This window comes from Osmerus mordax, chromosome 11, assembly GCF_038355195.1.
Source record: "Osmerus mordax isolate fOsmMor3 chromosome 11, fOsmMor3.pri, whole genome shotgun sequence".
Taxonomy (NCBI): Eukaryota; Metazoa; Chordata; class Actinopteri; order Osmeriformes; family Osmeridae; genus Osmerus; species Osmerus mordax.
The window spans coordinates 5,884,092-5,908,444 of record NC_090060.1 but is presented as its reverse complement, the minus strand read 5'-3'; the positions used below and the strand labels follow the sequence as shown (position 1 = coordinate 5,908,444).

General features: G+C 48.5%; 2 protein-coding genes across 2 annotated transcripts; one reads left to right on the top strand and one right to left on the bottom strand.

Annotated features, from left to right (window-relative positions):
* The first annotated feature begins 899 nt into the window (after nucleotides 1-899).
* On the top strand, nucleotides 900-6,004 carry daw1 (dynein assembly factor with WDR repeat domains 1). Its single transcript, XM_067246093.1, has 11 exons — nucleotides 900-1,038; nucleotides 1,361-1,419; nucleotides 1,553-1,675; nucleotides 1,768-1,867; nucleotides 2,457-2,564; nucleotides 3,139-3,245; nucleotides 3,357-3,459; nucleotides 3,764-3,878; nucleotides 3,998-4,074; nucleotides 5,348-5,510; nucleotides 5,657-6,004. The coding sequence occupies exons 1-11, from the start codon at nucleotides 925-927 to the stop codon at nucleotides 5,689-5,691; spliced, it is 1,104 nt and encodes a 367-aa protein (XP_067102194.1). The 5' UTR covers nucleotides 900-924; the 3' UTR covers nucleotides 5,692-6,004.
* A 22-nt stretch (nucleotides 6,005-6,026) lies between these two features.
* sphkap (SPHK1 interactor, AKAP domain containing) lies at nucleotides 6,027-24,006 on the bottom strand. Its single transcript, XM_067246092.1, has 13 exons — nucleotides 23,925-24,006; nucleotides 22,209-22,314; nucleotides 20,604-20,714; nucleotides 15,802-15,861; nucleotides 15,382-15,519; nucleotides 14,990-15,239; nucleotides 13,516-13,958; nucleotides 10,457-13,455; nucleotides 9,387-9,542; nucleotides 8,490-8,573; nucleotides 8,341-8,390; nucleotides 7,196-7,380; nucleotides 6,027-7,101 (listed from the first exon to the last, which is right to left on the bottom strand). The coding sequence occupies exons 1-13, from the start codon at nucleotides 23,957-23,959 to the stop codon at nucleotides 6,952-6,954; spliced, it is 4,767 nt and encodes a 1,588-aa protein (XP_067102193.1). The 5' UTR covers nucleotides 23,960-24,006; the 3' UTR covers nucleotides 6,027-6,951.
* Between the last annotated feature and the right edge of the window lie 347 nt (nucleotides 24,007-24,353).

Here is a 24,353-nt window from a genome sequence, read left to right as displayed (position 1 = left end):
CTGCCGAATATACGCATGCGTGTTTGTAGCCTACTTGTCACCATAGAAACGGTTTGTTGTAAACTTGTAACGAGATGTGTGGACTGCAAAATGAAACTCAAAAGATTCCTTATCAGATATTATCCACCAGGTAATGCTTAGTAATGTCTGATTGCTGTTCTAGCAACCTACAACATTACTCTCAAACGCGAATGCATGAATATATTAGGGTATTTGGGCAAATGCAGCTATCTAACGCGTTCGGCTTATTCTGGCTGATTCGTTGCATGTTGCCGATCAGTGCGATCAAACCGGGGGTTACAGTACGTTCTAGCAAGTAGGCCTACAGGGGAGCTATTTACCAGTAAATAGTGTAGCACTAGTTGATATCTTAAAATTAACATAATTATGCTAAGACAGGTGCTTGTTTTAGAGATCGATTGGACACAATGTTGAATGTGTGACACTGACTGCTCCTTGAAACTGCAGACAGGTCATCAGGATTCAGTCACAGATTTGGGTAAAACAGAAAGACAGATAATTTGGCAAACAAGCACTGCAGTATTAGCTGGCTTGCTAATATAAAATTTAGTGTTTGCATAAAGCAGCTATATTTAAAACAAATATTTCCCTACGTTATCTAAATTCAACTCTGCATTGCTTTCTATACGCAAGGTATCATCTTGGAATATGAAAAACGAGGAGAGCTGAGGACCAAATCGATTGACCTCCTTGATTTGTGTCCTGAGTAAGTAAAATGTAGCCTACTAATAATATTTTATGTTAGGTTTGGAGAATATTATACTTTCTCAGATCAAACGAATTGGTTTCTTCTATGTCATAGAAGAAACCAATTCAGCTTATGCTATTGCGATTTATGACTCTTAAGCTTAATTGTGCAACATCTCTTCCAGAACTGACACAGATGAATTAATTGCAAAAATAATGCAGTCAGAGCCACTGATCACACCATCCCGTGTTGATCAGTTAAAGCTTCTGATTGTCCGACTGCAGGAGAAGCTGGGCCAGCAAGACAACCGCAGGTTCTATCTGTTCAAGGTCAGCTGGGACACATTCCTTGTTACTCTAAACACAAGTAATGTACAGTATATGTAGCAGAGGACACAGTCTTGATACACTGAACATACAGTACCTCTGCCCTTGTTGTTACTGACTGAAGCCAACTTGTAGTTTGTACCACTAGATGGCAGCAATTGGTAAAATAGCAAGTCTATAACACATTGGAACTACAAGTCATGTAGCCTAGCTATATAATTACTTCTCAGACAATTTTGTAAAATGTTATTGTAATGAACTCAGCTAAGTATATGGCCTCAGGATTTATTTTTCTGTTCCTCTCTTTGTTTGTTGTGTTCTGCAGGCTCTGCAAGCTCACATACTGCCTCTGACAAACGTTGCTTTTAATAAATCAGGGTCGAGGTGAGTGTATGGAGCTCCGCACCTTTGCATCCTACAGTCCCTGAAAGGCATGCCTACTGGGTGTAAACATTAACTGCCCCCTCCCCCCCTCCCCATTTTTCTCTAATTTCCCCCCCTTTCTCTCTTACTGAAGCTTTATAACTGGCAGCTATGACAGGACGTGTAGGATATGGGACACAGCATCAGGGGAGGAGTTGCAGACGCTGGAGGGACACAGGAACGTGGTCTATGCCATCGCATTCAACAATCCCTATGGGTAACCCCCCCCCCCTTTCCAGGCCTTCCCCATTTTGGTTCCTGTTTCAGGGATCATAACCTGCATATTTTTTTCTTCCTCCTACGAATAAGAGACAAGATTGCCACTGGTTCCTTTGATAAGACTTGCAAGCTGTGGAGTGCTGAGACCGGCAAATGTTTCCATACCTTCCGAGGACACACGGCGGAAATAGTATGTCTGGCATTCTTGATTTAGTAACGAGGGTTGAAATAAGTAAAATTATATGATGAGAGTCTCGAAACCAGGGTTCTCCAATCCTGGTCGTCGTGGGCCGCTGTCCTGCGTGTTTGAGATGTTTCCCTGCTCCAGCACACCTGCTTCAAATGAATGGGTTGTTATCAAGCTCTGTGGAAGCCGGGTAATGACCATTCATTTGAATCAGGTGTGCTGGAGCAGGGAAACATCTAAAACATGCAGGACAGCGGCCCTCGAGGACCAGGATTGGAGAACCCTGCTCTAAACACTTGCAAAAGAATAATGACCAGATCAAACACACGGTGATAGTAATAAAGTTTCACCCCGAGGCATGAAGGTCAGAGGATGGTATAGCGAATGGGGAAACTCAAAAGATAACATTCAGCCAACAGATGTTCATTACAGACAGGCATATACCACATCAGGCAGATCAAAGACCTTTGACTGACATCAGTACAGAGTATAGGTTAAAGTAGGCACACATATTATGGCATAATAATGATAATAATAGGAATACGATGCTATCATGATACGATAGCTGATCTAGTGATTTCTCCCACACTAGGTGTGCTTGGCGTTTAACCCTCAAAGTACTCTGGTTGCCACTGGCAGCATGGACAGCACTGCCAAGCTGTGGGATGTCCAGACTGGGGAGGAGGTGGCCTCCCTCACTGTGAGTCACAACAGCCTTCAGCCCCATCTACTTGGAGCATTTAGCTGTACCCATCTTCTATATACTTCATTCATTCATTTATTACTCGTGTGTATATATCCATGACTTATTCTTGCCTCGCTGTACAGTAGCTCTTGCGTATGTAGTCTCATCTGAGAGCTCAGCTGTTCTTCTGTAATTAGGTAATCAGACTCTTTACAGCTACTTGATAGAGAGGTCAGCTTTGATGTCTCTCTGCACATGGGAACACTGTGATTGTGTGTTCCAAGGGCCCATATACATCTCTGCTCATTCAAGCTGTTCCCAACACATGTTTGTACTCAAACCACAAATTGTGAAATTAGATTCTATTTTTACATAATGGTATTCCTAAAAACAAATTGGAGTACATTATGTTGGTACTGGTCTATAGTAATAAGTAGTAGTAGTTCGCTAAGTACTATCGAACGCATTTTCTAGGAATCGGATGTTTCGCATTTAAATGTTTCTCGGTGAACCCTGCAATTACATGCCACAACTAATGACTACTCTCTATCTCTTCCACATAGTCTAAAGATCTGTTCTTTTTTATCAGGGTCATTCAGCAGAAATCATCTCCTTGGCATTTAACACAGTGGGTGACCAGCTAGTCACTGGTTCTTTTGACCACACTGTCTCTCTATGGGATATCTTCTCTGGGAGGTGAGGTTCAACATGTTTGTGTGTGTGTGTGTGTGTGTCTACTTAATTCACTTCTATGATACCAAGTATGCCATCAATTTTGCTCAGAATTGATGCTCTCTTTTTTATCAGGCTCATACACACACTGATTGGGCACCGAGGCGAGATCAGCAGTGTGCAGTTTAACTGGGACTGCTCACTTGTCATCACAGGCTCCATGGATAAGAGCTGCAAGGTGGGCTCTCTCTTCACGTCTCTCCTCTGCATGTCTTCTCTCTCTCTGCTCTATGATCTCCCTCGATCCGCAGAAAAGATACCTTCTATGCTCTTCATCATATAATAAGAAATATGTTGAAACCTTTAATCCGCTAATTATAATCATGCTTACATAAGGTGTTTGTATCATTGCGTTCCATGGACAGGATCTTGGGAGACGGAACGCAGGATTAGGTGGCCTGGCAGAGTCTTGGTTCTTGATAGTGTCATTTATCGAGCCCCCGTGTGTGTGTGTGTATGTGGGTCTGTGTGTGTGGTTGCAGGTGTGGGAAGTAGCAAGTGGGAAGTGTGTGGGCTCTCTCGCTGGCCATGAGGACGAGGTGCTGGATGTTTGTTTCGATTACACCGGTCATCTCATAGCCACCGCCTCTGCCGATGGTGAGACTGGTTTCATGACCTACAGAACATGCTGTGTAATAGTACACACTGTAGACCCCTCTCTTCCTGTGCAAGAGCCAGCTGTACTGGATGGTGACAGGCCTCTGCTCTGGTCCTAGGCACAGCCAGGGTGTACAATGCTTCCAGCAACAAGTGCATGGTGAAGTTGGAAGGTCATGAAGGGGAAATCTCCAAGGTGAGCAATGTCTCATCTCCAAAAGTGATATTGCGATGTGTGTATATATATATATATATGTATATATAAATACATACAGCATTGAGTATTTTGTATTTATTATTATCATTTATTATATATATAGATTTCCAGTCTATTCTACATCTGAGTAACCACATTGTCTTTTGCATCACGTGAATTGTCGTCCTGCCGAATGCAGACCAATCCTCAGACCACACACCTTCTAGTGTCCTGGTGTAAAAGACAAATGAGCTGCTGTCGTTTATCTGTAGGCTTCACACCAGTCTTGTTATATGACTTCTCTTATTCCTGTGGTTGTGATCATCTGAGTGTGTAACTACATTAGCCATGGCAGCGAGGAAACAGCCTGACCTTGGATGGTGTTGAACGCCACTCAGCTGTGACCTTGCACTTTAATGTGCGTGATCCTATCAAACCGTATTCCCCTGTGGCAGCTTGCCTATTTTCTCCCTCTTTTGGTGTGTGTGTGTGCATGCGACCTTGTGTGTGTGTGTGGCTCAGTGGGTTGCTATGGATGAGGAGTTGTGTGTGTTTACTGAGAAGCATCAGGCAGCCAGTAATAGACTGGATGGAGGATGATTTCAGAGGATTATGACACTAATCTCTCTCTAACAGGACAACTTCTCTCCCGCCCATCTTTTAACCATTCTGGAAATGTTCTTTCATGCTGTCCCCAGTATTTCTGCCTCAGTCTCACTCCTGGCCTGTCCCTGTTTTCACTTTCCATTACCTTCCCCTGTTAGCATCCATCCCCGTCTTCCTCCCTCTCTTCCTCCGCCTGTTATTCACCTCACCATGTATCACCAGGTCCAGGTCAACTCTGCACTGCAAACCCTATGAAGCAGTGATTAGACCACACTGTCGTTTGTAGTGGCTCCCCAGATAGAACTATAACAATCGCCCAATCACCCTTTTTCCACTTACCAATGTTAGCATCCTCTCCCCACACACACACTCTCAACCCCCCCCCACACACACACACTTTACAGGTAGCCACAGCAGAGGGCAGACTGAATTTGTGTGTCTGTTGTAAAGTCCCCCCATCACAAGCTGTTCAGTAGGGCCTTTTAAGCAGATCATCGTTTAAGAATATAATGATGCTAATAAAAGTGCACCACGCTAGATCCCCTCCCTCATGTTGCAGTTCTTAGAGTCTCTGCTGTCAATAATCAGTACTTATTATTATCGTCTCTCTCTGGTGATAGCGCACATCACGTGTTGAATTGAACCCTAATTTCTCTTGCCTGTGCAGATCTGCTTTAACCCCCAGGGCACTAGGATCCTGACGGCCAGCGCAGATAAGACGGCTCGTCTGTGGGACTCGCAGACTGGTGTCTGTCTGCAGGTCCTGGAGGGACACACAGACGAGATCTTCTCCTCGGCCTTTAACTACGAGGGAGACACCATCATTACAGGTGACCCGCAGATGCATCCACAGCACAGCTGCCAGCACGCCTGTGGCTCTGGCCACAGCTCACACAGTCACAAACCTCCAATGACGTGGACGTGGACGAGTGTACAGCGTGTGAAACCACCTTGTCTGCTCTCTTCTTCTCTGCAGGCAGTAAGGATAATACGTGTCGGATCTGGCGTTGACCCAAAGAACAGGAAGTAGTTCACGGCATTCCCTGTCCCCAGGATGGGCCTTGACCCCTGAACTGTAGTTGCTGTTGGGTATGTTCTAGTAGACTTGATCCCACTGCCCTTCTCTGCCTGATCTCAAACAGCTGCATGTTGTGCACACCAGAAGGCCGCTGTGGTGAGGAACGTCCGCACTGTCACAAATCAGATGGTTTAGACTTGAACTTGTGAGTTTATTATGTTGACATGAATTATGTTAATCAGTGTTCCTTTGTATGTTCTGAGTTCTTTCCAAGCTGTTTCAAACAATAAAGACTTCCTTTTCAGATCACATACATTTATTGGTTTGAAAAGATACATTCAGTTCTACAGCAACAGAGTTGACAGTTGAATCGTGTGCTTTTAATGTTGATTAAACACAGTACCACTACGCAGAAACCAGTGTCACACACCAACTGGACATTACAAACCTTGATATACCTCTGTCTTTCTGTAGTTACAAAAACTGAATGATAATATTTTGCGGTGAGTCTTTTACCCAAGGTGCAGTTCAGAATATTCAGTATTTACAGCTATGCTAAAGAACAAAATTCAAAGAACATGAACAACAAATAACATACTTATAGTTCAATTTCAAGGTCACAACCAAAGTGGACATGTCGCCAATGTAAACATCAATTACTATATGGACATTTGAGCTGTTTTTTTAAGTGAAGTGCCCATCTGTATCTGTCTGTAGAAGTGGTGGATTTATAGGCAGATCTACATTTACTTGCAGGCTTGTACCATGGTAGCTGTTCAACTGTGTACATGAGTGTGTCTTTAAAGGGAGGGATGGGAAATGGGGAGCATATTGTTACATTGCCTGGTACTTCAGTGGAAGAGATAAAAAACACTTGCATTGGTGTTCAGTAATATAGAATAAATACATATTTGGCTGTAAAAAGCAGCAGGCTAGATAGAATCTCTGAGGTTTACTTTCACTACAAAGTTACATCCCACCTGATGCTTGTTTTTTTTCTAGGGCTAATCTCACAAGGGATGTGCAGAGAGTGAAACATGCTGATCTGAGCATGAGGGAGACTAGTTGGTTAACAGCAGTTCAATAGAGAGGCTTTCTCCCGGGTCTAGTAGAGGACAGAGAAGGGGAGGGTTCTCGGGGATGCAGCGGAGGAATCCTAAGGGAGCTTTACACTAGGGGTTGTGGGCAGGTGCACACAGCAGGAATATGTGTGTGTGTGTGTATGTGTGAGAGAGAGAACATGCTAGGACAGCCTAGTGGTTCTCCAGCAGCCAGTCAAAGAGGCTGGAGAGAGCTTCTCCCGTATTGTCTTCTTGGGGGAGCTGGCAGAATTGAACAACAGCTCCAAAGAGATCAGCAATTCTCCAAGCCTTCCTGGACACGTGCTGGAGCACCCTCTGGAACTGAAACAGCACAGGGAAATGGTTGCACCAAAAAAACACAAACACACACAAAAAAAGGTGTACTAATGACAATGGGCTGACTAACTGAATGTACCTTGGCTGTGATCATCTCTCTGGACCACCGGAAATAAAGGGCCTGGAGGCCCAACTCTGACGCAGCGATCCACTGGAGCACCAGTCGTAACTCTGGGTCCACGCACTCAGGATCCAGCTCCCAGTTCACCACCAGCAGCTCCCGCTGGCTGCAGCTGGCCCTTACGGTGCGGACTGAGATTCCCTCTGCCAGAACACACCATGTACATACTGAATGGCCAGATGTATGTGGACATCTGACCATCATACGAGCTTGTTGGACATCCCATTCCAAAACTGTGGGTATTTATAGCGAGTTGCACCCCAGCTGCCTCTCTTCTGGGAAGGCTGTCCACAAGGTTTGGGTCTGGGGGAATTTGCACCCATTAAGCCACAAGAGCTTTTAGGAGGTTGGGCACTGATGTTGGGTGATTAGATCTGGCTTGCAGATGGCATTAGAATTGAACCCAAATGGGTGTGATGGTGTTTAGGTCAGGGCTAGTGCAGGCCAGTCAGAACTGGACAAAACATCTCTATCGCTTTGTGCATGGGTCCTTCTCAAGCCAATTAACAATTGGGGCTGTTTTTCAAGGTTCCTTCTACTCCTGGAAATATCCATGCCAAAGCATACATTCTAGACATGTTTGTGCTTCAAACTTTATGGCAACTATTTCGGGAAAGCCCTTTCCTGTTTCAGCTTGATAATGGCCTGACAGACAAAACTGTTTTGTTGGTTTGTGGCAAAAAACTTGACTGGCCTGCACAGATCACTGACCTAAACACCATCAAACACATGGGGGATGAATTCTAATGCTGCAAGCCAGGTCTAATAACCCTGGATCAACCTCCCTAATTGCTCTTGTGACTGAATGCAAGCAAATACCGCATCAGTGTTCCAACGTCTATTGAAAAGCCTTCTCAGAAAAGTGAAGGCAGTTTAAAGACATCAAGTGGGATGAGAGGTTCAACAAGCTGCTATCTGTATACTGAGCACTGTCCACAGACAACTGGCCATATAGCTTACTTCTAGCATCACTACCACCTCCAGAGCCTAAATTACATGCTTAAATAAGTACATGAGAAAAATGACTTGGGAAGATGTTATTATTGAGTTAACTAGCGGGTGGCCTCATTAAATGAGGACAGAATGTAACTAAGTGGACTCACCGTCAACATTCTCCTTGGTCTCTGACAGCTGAGCCTTCTCGGCCTCCTCACTATGGGAACAAAGCAGAATTAGGAGAAGACACTTCCAGTAACAGTGAAGTGAATGTGGGCAGGCTCTATCCGGTTCAGAGGCAGGATTAGTCAGTTACCTTCCTAATGAGCTTTGGTTGGGCATGTCAGGGAAAGTCTCCAGGTCTCCTAACCCGAGACTGGAGGCACTGCTGTTTCCGTTCCTGAAATCCAAACAGAGGACATTTCATATTTTTTTTCTCGACATGCGACATAATCACTGGCTTGTGAAGGGACCAATAAGGAGCTGCAGTGATGCAGGCCATGTTCATTAAGTGGTGATTAACATATAAATAGCAGCTGCAGCTGAGCGAGGGTGCTGGCGTTGTGGGGGCAGACTGGCAAGAGGCCCTTGCCGGAGATGAGAATGGGGATATTTGTCAGAAGGAGGGAGTCGGGAAGGAGGAAGCAGGTGGGCAGAGTGGGCGACTAGACCGTGTGTCACGAGTGTGCGGTTGATCAGAGATGAGGTGGAAGTAAAGATAAGGTGAAGTCACGAGGGCCGAGTGTCGACATCTGCTGCACAGCGGCATGTTAAGCAGCAAGCAGGCAGGTCGTCACTGCCAAGCAAAAGCCACACACACCTTCTGTTGTCTTCTACAAATGTCACACTAACGCTTACAGTCCACTACATGCACTCTCCATATTCTTCTTCTAGTTTCATGAGTGGTCTATTCCAGGATGTGTCTGAGCTGTGTGTCAGTATGGTGTAAGCGATGGGGGTTAAGTGAAGCAAATGTTGACGTGAATATTATGTTGACTTTGATGAGAGAGGGCTGTATGAGGTCACAGCTGTGCGGGCTCGTCTAGCTGGGTCTGAGCTGCCGTAGGCCAGCTAACCCGGGAGACAGCCCTGTGGGATTGTCGCCTCGGACTGGCACACGACAGCATGAGCAACGATGGGCCAATGAGAGCAGGGAGAGTAAGCAGCACTAGGAGCGTTGGTGATTGGACAGGACAGAGCAGCGGTTACTGACCCCTCGCTCAGTTGGATAAAACTACTGTTCTCCTCGTGGGGGTCGTCGTCAGGGGCGATGTGGGACCAGCTTCCTGTGCTCTCCTCACTACTAGCACTCAGGGAGCGCTTGTTACGCTCCCCTGCGGCATCCCCCGCTGCCCTGTCTTTTTCACTGCTGCATGGGGAGAGCAAACCAAAAGGTCACCCACCACACCAAGCCCAGGCTCCGGTTACTGGCTGTGTGGATGAGGGACAGGTGTGAAGGAGCAGATAGGGCAACACATGGTTTATTTTTGTTTTAAAATAAGTCGTTTTGCTCCAATATTCATATCAAGAATGACCACTTTTAACCACATAACAGACACACAATGTGTTGTGCTGGTTGGGCCCTAAGTTTAGCAAAGCAAACTTTTTTTGGCAGGCTACAGTATGTTGTCGCACTCTCCCTCTAATTAACTTCATATGTAGATAACTGAGGCAGAATTTCTCGGAGCTCCTCAGGAGGGGGTAGGGACGTGGGTGGGCTTGTGGATGAAGGAGGTGTTTTCACCCGGGACTTGCACATGTGCACGTGCTTTGTACCCTAATGAAGTTTATTAAGTATTAATTGAAAATGCAGCAAACTCAGCAGGCCCCTTAAGCAGCCTGGCTTTCTCTCCCTGTGGGTTTACACTTCTATTTATATATCAGTCTACTGCATTCTTAAACCACTTTGAATACTGACCAAGGATGGAACTATTCTAATCCTAGTACTCACAGTAATACTTTGTGTTTTTCTTTAGTTCCACACAGCCTATGATCTGTATCCCTCCCCAGTGAAACCTGTCGTCTGTATCTCAAACCTCTAAGGTTACCCTTGTTTTATTACTCTCAGACAATATGACAGAAACCTGCGTCCACGTCGCCTTCTTTTTTTGGATAGGCCAATCTCCCTCCACTAATGTCTGGGTGAGATTTTGCTCCAGCGCAGCTTGAATGACCATTTGTAAATGAAACGCGACTACCCTGCAGACTTGAAGGGGTCTGTGAAAGCATCGTCACACAGGTGGAGCATCAGATATAGAGACCCCCTGCAGAATGGGGGCTTACCTGCTGAGGCTCGCCAACCCTCTGTCTGCCCGCCTCTGACACGTCACGTGTGGCGCCAAGTCCCGGGGGTGATTGTCAGCCCTTCCTGGATCCCTGTGTAGCTCGTCCCTCTGATCGCCCTCGATGTGGATCAGAGGCACCTCCCTGGTGCCCCTCGCGGGGGGCGTGCTGACGTCACCTACCCCCCCGCCAGCCTGCTCCTGGCTGGCCCTGCTGCGGCTGCAGCTGGGGCGGGACTGCTTGAAGCCTCTCCTCTTCTCCCCCACAGGCATGTGCTGCTTCCGGTCAGTCGTCACCCCACCCGCCTCCTGCTGGCCTCCCAGGGCCGACCTCCCTGCCTCCATAATGTCTGCCGCCAGACGGCTGGCGTGCTGCTGGACATGAGGATGGTCCCCTGCTCCGTCCAGGTCTATGCTGTCCTCTGGGTCGGCGATGATCTTGTTCTTCCTCATCAGGGACTCGATGGAGCTGGACCAGGTGTCGTGGATCAGCATGTCGGTGATCTGGTCGGTGTGGCCTCGCTGGTACAGGCAGGAGTCGGACTTGCACAGGCCCGAGGCCGACGCCGAGTTCGCGGGGTAGATGTTGAGCGTGTCTCCGCGGACGTTGCGGGCGAACCCATCGAAAGAGTTGGCTTTGACGGGGGAGTTCACGGTCAGCCTGGAGTCGGAGGAGCGCCTGTCGGGGACTGAGGACTGGCGGATACAGAACGGGGTCCGGAGGGACGGAGGTTGTAAGCTGTTACTCCACTCCTTGGTCTTGGCTATGCGGTAGTCCTTGTTCTCCTTGTCCATGTCCCGGAGCATGAAGCGGTAGAACTCCTCCGTGATGCTCTCCGTGCTGGACTGCTTGGACAGGCAGGAGGGGGCTCGCACGTTGAGGTGGCCGTTCTTCTTGGTGGCGGCCTGCTGCACGGCGGCGGAGAGGATGCTGCTGGCGTTCTTCCCCGCGTAGTAGTCCAGCAGCAGGTCGAAGCCCCTGCCCTCGGTCTCCATCTGGTTCACCATGAACCTGGAGAACTCGTCCGTGATGCTCTCGCAGCTGGACTGCTTGGAGATGGAGCTGCCCCTGCTCAGGTTCTGGCCCAGTCGACTGCCGGGCCCCAGGGTGTTGGGGGCCCCTGAGGGGTCCGCGTCCTCCTCTGGGATGCTCTCGTAGCTGGCCGGCTTGCCCCGGCTCCACCGCTCGCACGGCAGCCTGCAACGGGGCTGGCCGGGCTTGGAGGTGTCCACCACGCTGAGCTCGGGGCAGTTCATGATCCTGGCGGTGACTTCGGAGGCGAACAGGGCGAAGGGGTCCAGGGGGTCGTCCGGGTGGACCGTCTCGTCGACCACTTGGTTCACCAGACGCTCCATCAACTCCGGCTGCTCCTCCGTCTTCCTCTTGATCTCGCTGAGGCGCGGGGGGCGGTGCTTCTTGGAGGCCACGCCGCCATTCTGGCCCTCCTTCCTCCGCAGGGCGGAGCGGCAGGGCAGCAGGTACGCCTCGGCGCCCTCCCCGGACGCCCCCTTCAGAGCGCAGAACCACGGCTGCTTGCCGCTGGAGTTCTCCAGGTAGATGGCTGCCAGCTCGGTGGCCATGGAAACCACCGTGGTGGCCAGGTCGTCGGCGAAGCAAGTGACTGGCGTCCTGGACTCCGAGTCCATCCTTAGAGAGAGTAGCACTCCCTGGCAGGAAGACAGGGAGGACTGAGGGGTGAGAGAACTCTGTCTGCTATCGTTGCCAGGCCTGGCTCTCCGCTCTGTGCTTAGTACACAGACCTCACTGAGAGGCTCTCTGTCCATACCCCGGCACTGCACTTCACAGAAGTCGTTAGGAGACCGAGCTTTAGTCTGACCATGTCTGTGTAGCTCTATGATGTGGAGTGGTGAGCTCTGAGATCCAGGAGGTTCACCCTCCCTCTCCGTCTCGTCCGATCCATACTTCACCTCCCCCGAACACTTTGGCAACTTCTCTGTGTGGTGGAACATTCCGGTCAGGTTCGAATTATGGTCAGGTTGCTGGGAGCCAGTGAATTGCTGCAATTGGCTGAATGGATCCCTACGCTCCTTGTTGGATCTGAAGCAGGCGTCCCCCTCCTGTGAGTCGACGGACCCCAGATTACACTTGGAAATGTCACCGATTTTCTTTGATGCAAGACAAAGGACATCAAAGAGCAAACTGTTCACCCTTTCTTGGAGAAAGCCCTGGAGGTTTGGGACGTCTTTGCCCGGGGCCTCCAGTTCTTTTTTCTTCTTTGCCTTCTCTAGAGCGTGCTTGAAAAGGCTGTCTGCCACCTCGGTGATGAAATCGTCAACCTCTGTCTCCTCCACATAGGACTTCTTGGGACACGTGATGCCATCCACTATCTTGTTGTGTGTGGTCTCCAGCAGGTGAGCTAGACTCCTGTAGCCTTGAGGCTGGGCCAGGACCTCTGCGGCCTCTTTGTGGAGGACCTCAGCAATGTTGGCCCTGAAGTTCTCGATGCTACTGCCCTCGGCCACGCTGCAGTGGAGGGGCACGGCGGCGGACGCCTGCGCTGCGTTCATGAGGCCGCGCGAGGCAGAGTACGCCTCAGAGGACTCGTCTGACTCGCAGCCTTCGCCAGACTCCTCGGTCAGATCCACCACCGCTATCGCCCCCGCCACTTGGGCCATGCCACACATGGCAGAGGAGAAGGAGTAGTCAGTGCCGTTTGGGTCCTCCTCCCCTTCTCCTCCTGGGTCCTCCTCCCCTTCTCCTCCTGGGTCCTCCTCCTCCGGCTCTAGGGTCAGTTGCTCTGTAGCCTGCGGGCTGCTGATGGTTCCAATGACGCTGGCTGCACATGCCAGGGCCACTTCCAGGGGCTTGGAGGTGTGGCCGCTCCGGCCACGTTTCCTGTGTGGCGCTGCTGTGCCAGCCTGGGGAGGGCCAGCCTGGGGAGGGCCAGCCTGGGGAGGGCCAGCCTGAGGAGGGCCAGCCTGGGGAGGGCCAGCCTGAGGAGGGCCAGCCTGGGGAGGGCCAGCCTGGGGAGGGCCAGCCTGAGGAGGGCCAGCCTGGGGAGGGCCAGCCTGAGGAGGGCCAGCCTGGGGAGGGCCAACCTGGGGAGGGCCAGCCAGGTCAGCCGGTAGATGAGAGGCCTGAGGTCCTGGCCACTCCGGTGACCCCTCGGCATTGTCTGGGCTTTGTACGATTACGATCTTGGGGAGCTCAAAAGGGCAGGCTTGGGGATGGGGAAAGGGGATTGGGTGACTGTTCAGGGACATGCTCCTAGCGACCTCCGGGACGAAAGAGGGCTCGTCCTGAGACAGGCGGATGAAGGCGTCCTGGAGAACCGACTCGGCCAGGTTGGTTGCGTAGTGGCCGGCGGACTCCTTGGTGTAGCGGCTGCATGGATGAGCTCCTCTCTTCTTCGCCGGGGCACAGATGGCCGCCTCAGACTCCTCGCTGTCCTGGCGCTCGTCCAGGCGTGCCTTCTGACCCGCGGGCCGACCCCTGTGGGCTGTCTCTGCCCGGCTCCCTGCCACCTCTCTGCTCTCAGGCTCTGTGGGAGAAAGACACGTCAGTTCCAGTTAGACTGGAGCTCCTTCACTGTCCCAGTGTTCCCCAGCCAGCTGGAGCTGCCCTATCAATAAACACACACTCAATGGCTCCAACCTGACTCCTGTAGAAACAATGTTCTGAAAGAGGCAAACAGACAAACTCTTATCCTGGCACATCTACTAATAAATAATATATAGACAGAATGATGCTGTGGCTCTGATTTCAGATGCAAGATTAATTATAGATCAGTGGAGACTGGTGGCTGCACAGCTCAGGGCCACATTCGCATAAATGATGACAAACATTGATCTGTTTTAGTGTATTTCTTATCAGTTACATGTCACGTGAGCAAAGCAGGCGGGCAGGCACACAGTCAGGCAGCAAAGCCAGAATGAGGGGGGTGTATATATAGAAATTCACAGGCCACGCAAAGGAGAGGGAAACTGCATTGTAATGGAGATGCATGAACAGAAAATATTAGACTCACTCTCATTTACAACCAGAGGGAAATGATTCTTGTGACAATTTAAAGTAAATGTATACTGAGGAGACTGGCAGAACAACAGCATGATGACATGACTTCTTTCACAAAGAAAATACACAGCCATTTTAAGCTGCCTATTTAGAAGGTATTTATAAATCCATTACTGAATCTTACACAATGGGGAATGCTTGTTTCACATGAATGAGCATTATGCTTCATCAGCTCACATTTGTTTCTAATGGCACCTTGAATACGACTGAAGGTCCAAAAAATAACATATTTTTTTATGATCTGACAAATACATAATTAAAGACAAAGTATTTAATATTGCCACTCCCAACCTCTTTATACTGATTTTTTTTTTCTTTTCTTTTTTTCTTAAAATATAAGTGTAATTGGAAACCTCAATATGTAAACACAAATGATATATTTCAAGAAGCACATTTCTAAAACAGACACAATGCTTGAGCTTTTAGTCTAGTTCATGATTCGACTCTTCAGTGAAAGCACATACAGTACCACAACAACAAGAGCTTTTATCGTCCTACCGTTCTTGAAGCCATCATCCTCGCTGTCATCCCCCAGGTGCTCCGAGGCCGTCAGAAAATCATCCTCTATGGATGAGATGGAACGGTTGGTGTCATCGTCCAGACGGGGCCCCGCCCCTCTACCCATGGGCTGTTTGTCCTGACCCCACTGCAGCCCAATCAGGAACTTGTTGATCTCAAATATGATACTGTCAGCTTCAATGGGTCGCGGGCCCCCGGCACACTGCACCAGACACACATCTGCACCTCTCTGGGCCGGGCCACACACACACACAAACACACACATGATTAAACTATTTTATACACAGACCTTGTGTTCAACACTGTTGTTTACGTTGACAGCTCTACTAACAGATAATAGGAGTATAAGATGGGTGAACCGTGTGACTCACCCTGGTGTGGGAAGGGTCTGGGTGACAGCTGTCAGGAGCCTCCAGCCCACTTAGCAGGAGGATCTCATTTTCCTTGGGCAGGCGCACACTCAGGGAACCAATGAGCTTGGGTAGATCTGGAGAGACCGAGGCCAGCTTCTGTGGGAGAGATGCCCACCTTCACCATCAACAACCTGCACAAACCCGCTAATTACCTAAACAAACCAACCCTCTTCATCAGGCTAATTATCTTGAATCCATGGCAACACCGCCTCTGATTACAGTGTTTGACAGAGGGGAGCTAAGAGCATAGGAGGGTGTGTGTATGTGCGTGTGCGGGGTGAAGGAGTAAAAGAGGGGTGGTGAGGAAAGAGCAAGTAGAAAGAAGTGGAGAAGGACCGGGCGCGGGCGCGGGGGTGGGTTGGGGGCGTGTCTACACACCTTGACACGGCCGTCATCGTGCTGAGACACCTTGGTCTGGTCCAGATTCACGAAGCAGATCTGCCGAGGAAAGAGGAACACGGCTCAGGAGGACTGCAGGAGGACTTCACCCTCTCAGCAAAGTCACTTCTTTCAACTTGAAGCATCATCACTCAAACATCAACAGCATCATCGGACGCAGAATAATCCCCGGAATGCAGAAAATAATCCCCCATGATTAGGATTGTCTTTTATCAACAGTGCGGCCAGTCAATTCATGAGAGGATTTGAAACTCTCATGGGTCTGCTCCCATCATCCCTTCATCTCTAGTCTGAAGCCAGGGACTTTTATTATACTGTATATTTAGCAGTGCAGTCGCAAAATCAGCACCTTCTAGATCATGGCTCTAAATTAGATATCGAGATGGCTACACTTTCCTGCAGATAATGCAGGTCTGCTCTTATTTTGACTCTCATACATGCTTTGTAAATGCGTGCCCTTCTTGTGAAAAAAAATGCCCCCCCGTTTAATTTGTTCAGGAACCGAGTCTGCTCACAGACGAGGCATCTGTTTTTGGAGGTGGATGGAATGGAGGGAAGAAGGAGAATGGGAAGGGTGGCTGGGAGGGAGCGAGGGTGAGAGCACAACAGATATCCATTATTTTGTCCTTACCAAGGACAAACAATTTTGTCCCATCACAATCAGGTGGGCAGCATGAAAACGGCTTGCCCTTATGAAAGATTTGATCCAGTCATTGCCTCCCTACGGTGGACTGAGAGAGCCTCCCTTAACTGAGACTGGGTCAAAGAGCTTGGATGAGCCTGCCATCGCTAAGGCTGATAGAGCCTCTAGAGAGTGTCCTGTCTCGGGGCTGGAGATTGTCTTGAGTCTCCGGGGCTGAGAGCCTACAACGCTGCTTCTCAAAACACATTCCTTTTCTGAAGACTTGTCTTTCTAAACTTCAGCAGTCCTCGAGGTCAGTGCAGCAACCAATCGAAATCTCTGAGTGAATTTGAATTTGACTAATGAGCTCAGCTGGTTGATGACGAATCAGGTATAATTTAGGCGGCTTGCAGGGAAAACCCTGAAGGTACACAAACATGGAGAACATATGGGTTTACTGTAAACAACATTGAACACTCACGGTCTATTTAAAATGTGTACTAAGATAGCTGAGGCTGGAGGCGGGGGACAGAGGCTGTAGCTGACCTCCTGCTAGCCTGGTAATGGTCTGGAGGGCTCCCTGGAGGTGAATCGGCTCTACACTCAAACCTTCACAGAAGGGGCTTGTTGTCCTCAACTAGCTGGGCACATAATCTCTATTGCCCCAAGGGATGCTTTAATTGCAGAAGCCTGGCGAACATCCAACAATTCACCCCCCAAACACACTCTATCTCTTTTTCCTCTCTTTCACACTAACATACACACACACACACACACACACACACACACATACACACACTTTTCCCTCAGTTTTCCATTGGATTCAATTCAATCACAGGCTGTGTGGCATAAAAGCTTACAAACATACATTTATGCTCTCCTCCTCCTATTCAAGCACTTTTCCGTGCACACACCCAAGCCCTCTCAAATCCCCACACCCCACCCAGTGCCCACAGTCTCTGTGCCTGTGTCCTCTGTGTACCCTTGCAATGATTATGCAATCCTGCAGGCCGGTCTCTGAGCCTTTCTCCCTCTCTGTGTCCTACTGGGACTGTTGTGTAACAGTGCTGAGGAGGCCTGCCTTGCCTACTGCCTGCACTGCAAGTCCCCACCCACGGGGAACACACCCTTGACAAACCAGAATGATCCGCTGAGGTGAGTTACCCCTTCTCAGACAGCAGATGGGGCTGCTCCCCTCGAGCCTCATTACTGACGACCTTCCATGCAGCTGAACCTGCCTGACCTGGTCTCCTCACACATCAGCCAAACATCTCTCTTGACCAGCATGTGGAGCTACCGGCACCTGGCTCTTCCTTCCAGGGTACTTCACACACAGCCAAACACAGGGATTTGCCAAAAGGTCAATTAGAGCTGGGCCCGATGACAGGTCCTGATTACGAGAGGAGGGCTTCACCCTGCAGCTGTATGGCGAGAGGAGGTCTCTATCCTCCACCCTCCAGCTGTATGGAGAGAGGAGGTCCCTATCCTCCACCCTCTAGCTGTATGGAGAGAGGAGGTGTCTCTCTATCCTCCACCCTGCAGCTGTATGGAAAGAGGAGGTCTCTCTTTATCTTCCACCCTCCAGCTGTATGGAGAGAGGAGGTCTCTATCCTCCACCTTCCAGCTGTATGGAGAGAGGAGGTGTCTCTCTATCCTCCACCCTCCAGCTGTATGGAGAGAGGAGGTCTCTATCCTCCACCCTCCAGCTGTATGGAGGAGGGTTGCAGCCTCCCGCCTTCAGTTTCTCGCCATTAGCCTTCGGGTGTGTTGAGTACATAGGCCTCCATCCTGCGATCTCTCATGTCCTCAGGAGCACATGGCCTGGAAAAAGCTTGCGGATGACCGCTCCCTCTTGGACGCCCTCGCTCTCAAAACATTAAGAGAGATGAGGAGAGCATGTAGAAGGTGAGGAGTGGTCAGAGACAGGATGATGCCATCCAATCCCACGGCTGAACTACTTGTATTGATTGTACACAAGTTCAGTTAGGATGCAGTTTTCTAGTTTAGTTAAGATTCCTGGCTTTCAGTTCGGGAGAAGGGTGAGATTTCTTATGACTGGAACTGCTGTATAACACTTCAGTGTGAGCTCATGCATTAAAACATGAACGACTGATCATGAGGTGACAACACTTGGAAGTCTGTGGAGGGGAAACACTTGCCTCATCTTCACTCAGAGAGCGCACAGTGCTTATCTTGCACAGTCTCTACTCGCCTGCAAGTTGCCACGGCTCAATCATTAATCTTAGTGACATGTCCTTCAACGCGTAATAAAGACATCATGTCATGTAATGGCTCAATGTATTACAAAACACAAAGCAATCCCGTTGTAACTGGATGTCAATGGCATCAGCCAAAGTGCCTCACCTTAGAGCTTAATATTAACAATGACATAAACAATCCTGTTACGGACCTCCATAGCAGATGGCATTAAAACTGACATAGTCATTTAGATCCCTTCCCTCTCTGGAAGGGTGAATAAACAAGCATCCATCAATGTCTCAGCAGAGCCGTGTCCATCCTGACTGTACTGAGTTCAGGTGATACAGTGTAGAGCTGCACTGAGGGTAATCCTGTGAGACTCTTGCCTCTGCTCCAATCCTCCTCCTCCCTGTGTACCAGATCCTGCCCCAGTCATCCCCTTCCTGATCCTGCCCCAGTCATCCCCTTCCAGATCCTGCCCCAGTCATCCCCTTCCAGATCCTGCCCCAGTCATCCCCTTCTTGATCCTGCCCCAGTCATCCCCTTCCTGATCCTGCCCCAGTCATCCCCTTCTTGATCCTGCCCCAGTCATCCCCTTTTTGATCCTGCCCCAGTCATCCCCTTCCTGATCCTGCCCCAGTCATCCCCTTCCAGATCCTGCCCCAGTCATCCCCTTCCAGATCCTGCCCCAGTCATCCCCTTCCTGATCCTGCCCCAGTCATCCCCTTCCTGATCCTGCCCCAGTCATCCCCTTCCAGATCCTGCCCCAGTCATGCCCTTCCAGATCCTGCCCCAGTCATCCCCTTCCAGATCCTGCCCCAGTCATCCCCTTCCAGATCCTGCCCCAGTCATCCCCTTCCTGATCCTGCCCCAGTCATCCCCTTCCAGATCCTGCCCCAGTCATGCCCTTCCAGATCCTGCCCCAGTCATGCCCTTCCAGATCCTGCCCCAGTCATCCCCTTCCAGATCCTGCCCCAGTCATCCCCTTCCAGATCCTGCCCCAGTCATCCCCTTCCAGATCCTGCCCCAGTCCTCCTCCCCCTCTTCTGTTCCAGATCCTGCCCTTTCTCACTACTCTATTCCTTTGCTCTGGCTGCTGCTCCTCTTCCCTGGCCTCTCTCCTCTTCACCTCCACCTCCACAGTGTCTACGGAGAGAGATGACCAGTACAGCTCCCACACCTCAACACCACAGCTACTGTTTAGATCAATCCCTTGTGCAAGGAAAAGCTCAATAGTGGATTGAGGCAATCCATCACAAGGCAGTATCAAGGCAGTTGTTCACATTAGAATATGAAAGGTATGGTGCTGAACAGGCTGCATCAGTTATGGATAACCTAATACATCTTGGTGAATCACAGAACCTGGAACTGGTGAGTTCCAGGTTCCAGTTCCTCTTCGAACATAAAGATTGAGCAGTTTTTTTTTTACAAATGTGTAATGACAATTTATGTCATTATGACAACAACGGTCCTTTGTGCCTAAAAGCAGAGGAAATGGTGCCTTGGTGAAATTCAAACATTTTAAATGTGGCACTAGCTATTGTTGAGTCCCTGGAATCTCAAAATCTATTGTTGATGAAAGCATACAGTATAATAAAGTATTTAACACAACAAAACATGAAAACACACACAATTCACAACACACAGCACACCAGTTTCACATCAGTGAAATTAAACAATTAACAATTTCACACCAGTGAAATCATGAGCATTATTATCCACCCTAGTGTGAAAAGTAGCCACAGAATCATACGTTACAAATATACTTGTTATATATATATATATACAGTTTGGGTTGATTTAGTTTTCCTGGTCTGGCTGGTGGTTTACGAGACAGAACTAAGTCACATATGAGCAGTTTCACAACGATTATCCTGGTTCAGTAACTAAGGAGCGGCCAGCCCCCAGAGTGCAGCTAAATCCAGGCTTTGACCTGCAGATAGACAGCCAGGCTACTCACAGTGGTGCAGCTCCCGTCAAAGTCTTCCTCCAGCAGGCTCACTCTGCACAGCACCTTGTTGTTCCTCAGCCAGTATTCACTAGAGTCCAGCAGACTGTTGCTGCACAGCACCTGCACACACAGACAACACACCACTTACCATACATACAGTATATACACCACATGACTCTTTTAGCTACACACGCAGCAGCACACCTGTGCACGAGGTAACACGCAAAAAATGCGCACACATAAACATACGCACACACGGACATACGGACACTTAACCCTGAGTCTTCCGCTCACCTTGACCTAAAAGTCTATATGTTGACCATCTGAATGATGAAACCACTGACCTGTTCCCACCCTTTTACATTACATTTACATTTAGTCATTTAGCAGACGCTCTTATACAGAGCGACTTACAGTAAGTACAGGGACATTCCCCCCAAAGCAAGTAGGGTGAAGTGCCTTGCCCAAGGACACAACGTCATTTGGCACAGCTGGGAATCGAACTGGTAACCTTCAGATTACTAGCCTGACTCCCTCACCACTCAGCCATCTGACTCCCTTTTGTTGGAGATAAGTCACTCACTCCTGACGCAGCGGCTAAGTTTGATCTGTGTCCTAGGGATGGTCTCAGCGGGCACAGAGTGTGTCCCCACACTGATCCCCACAGTCCTTTTGACCAACGTGACACATTGATCTCCTGAGTGGTATTGAATATTGACCTGCTGTTTTAATGGAGCAGAGACAAGGGCTTGTTCACTGGTTTCCCATGTGTGCTGAGAGTACCACACAAACATGCTGCTTCCTGATTGATCGTATGAAAAGTGTATTGCTTTGTAAACAATGTACCGCATCTTTCGAATCTCAATTGATAAATACTTAGAATGACCATAGTAGAAGGGTGATACCTTGAGTCTGCCCATTCCTTTGTTTTCCCATGGTCTAACACAGAATTGATGTTGTGTTGAATCTCCAGTGCGTGTGTCTCCCTGGGTAGATGTATATAGGTAGGGCCCAGGTGAAGTAGAGGGAGATCTCACTACATCACTATCTGTCACAACGCCGGGTCGCATAACCCTACAGTATACGATACACAGTGTGCTTTTCATGTTACAAACAGTACAAGAAGCACTTCATTAGAGAGCTATTTAACATAAAGTCCTGTCCACTAATGAAGTGAGTGAACAAACAGGGATATTGACTAGTACACCTTAATTGGAGGGAGAGAAGGGCCACGGGAAGGTTCAATTGAAACTATCCTTCACCTCCTAGCACAATGCTTAACTGTCTTTAGACAAAGTCAGGTGATAAATCTTCGATATCCCCCTGAAGTCCAGTCCCTCCACTTTTCTCTGGTGCCAGGCCTACTTACATTTACATTTAGTCATTTAGCAGACGCTCTTATCCAGAGCGACTTACAGCAAGTACAGGGACATTCCCCCGAGGCAAGTAGGGTGAAGTGCCTTGCCCAAGGACACAACGTCATTTGGCACAGCCGGGAATCGAACTGGCAAACTTCTGATTACTAGCCCGATTCCCTAACCGTTCAGCCACCTGACTCCACCTACTTGGCAGGTGCAGCCACACACACACACACACACACAATGTTTCCAGTACCTTCTTGCAGGCGGTGATGGAGGAGCCCAGGGTGGTGTCTGAGGCGATGCTGCTGACCCCTTCAGCCTCAGCCGACGCTTCCAACATGGCTGACAACTGGAAATTACTGCAGGAGCACATTAGAACATCGTCTCAGAAACCATGATACATATCCAGCAAAAGACATATTTAGATCCCACACTTCAGAACAAACAGCCATGATATCTGTTTATGTTTCCCAGATGAGTCTTGATATACAAATTGGTATACATGGCTTATTGCTCATGGGAAACTAAAAGAGTCTCAAGAACACAATGTCTACATCATGTATTTTTCTCTACTGTGACAATTTGTGAAAAACTACTAAGAAGAATTTAAAATCAGCCATTGATCCAATTGCCTTGAAATGTTGCGTACATGTGTGAGGTCCTTTTTCCTACCATGTCAATTTCTAAATGGTAAGCTAACTTAGGGAGGAATCCGCCATTGCTGCTTGCAGCTATATTTAGATGTATTACTTTCGTTTGCATTAGACATTTCAGATCGAAACCTAGTCAAATTTATATCTGATCTTATCAGTCACACAATAACATACTGGCCTTGTTTTGCCTTACCGGCAATAAACCAGGTATGGAAATACTAAAACCTGTCTCTGCCAAAGTACTACGTTAAACACGTAAGAAAATGGTGTCATGTTTTATACAATAAGGTAAACGAAAAACACAAAAACCAAGTAGCCTATGCTGTGAGATGATGTGACGGAATCAACCCCAGTGCGCAGCATGGCTACACCTGGATGGCGCGCACGACCTTGCCGCTTAAAGACCCATTTTCAGTGACGTTTGACTGTACATTTTTTTTACACTAATTTTGCGCGCCGAGACATATGGAGAGACACGTTCCATATTTCATATGAGAAGCACTCAATTACGCGTCGTCCCGATGACAGGACAGACTCAACTCAGTTTTGATAAGGCTTGGCATTTTGCCAGGATTGCTTGGAGATTTGTTGAGCTCGTCACGGCTCACGAGTGGTAACCTACTAAAACCTAACAGTACTTGGAATCCTCGCTTCAGTACACTAGAAAACAACAGGGTCAGTTGGCCAAAATGATTCTGTTTGAAACATCTGTGTGATGAATTGGGCCTCCTGTGTTGATGTGCCTATGTGTCTCATGATTTTATGTAAATTATGTCAAATGCGTGACAGACACTTCATGTCAACATAACTGCAAATGGGACCCAGGGTGCTCTTCAGTCTCTAATTGCAGCCTATATTTCCTCACGAAAAGGATGACAATCGTTATGATAATTTGTGTGCTTAAAAGATGTTTAACCATTTAGAACACTTATAGTTGTTTCGTTATAGTCGTTTTGTAATGTTGGCAAAGCCTACTCGTATGTAGTTCCCAAATGTGATATCTCATTCATTACAGGCGTTAACTGTGTAGCCTATGTTTTGTCCCAACGACCGCTTTAATAAGCTAAGACGCACGACTTGCAGCTGCTGTTTTGATAATATTTGTAGTTTTTTTCCGGATATGGTAGAACATGTTCTACTAACCCCATGTTTAAATTAGGTTCATTAATATTGAGCTCGTAAGCATGTAGATGTTTTTCTTTTTGTTTTAATTAAATTGCCATAAATAATAGAGCATTACATGGCATTCCAGAATAGGATACTTCAATTCGTGACATCGCCACAGTAAAGTAAACGCACAGGCTTCATTCACATACCTCGGCATTTTCAGAAGGCTCTTGGCGCCAGCCATCCCGTTAAATCGGAACCGGTCGGATTAAATCCACGGAGGGAGAGAGGTTGAGGATGGTAACGCTTGGCTGTCCCGAGGTGCCCAGATGCACATCCCTGGCGGAGGACCGGAGAGATTCCAGCGCAGTCCCTACCGCGATCGAGTAAGAACTGTCTGTAGCGTGTAGGGTAACCGCGCGCAGCCACCATCGAATGACAGTCTGCCTCAAGAGCCGAGGATATTTTCTGCCCCACTTAGATTACACACCAAACACGCACGTAGGTACTCACGCAACGCATCAACGCACAAAACCAAAACACTCACACACGCAGTTTTTTGATAATATTGGTTGGAAATAAGGCTCTGCTTTATTTCTCCATAACGGATGAAAGATGTAGTTCATTCACCAGCTGAT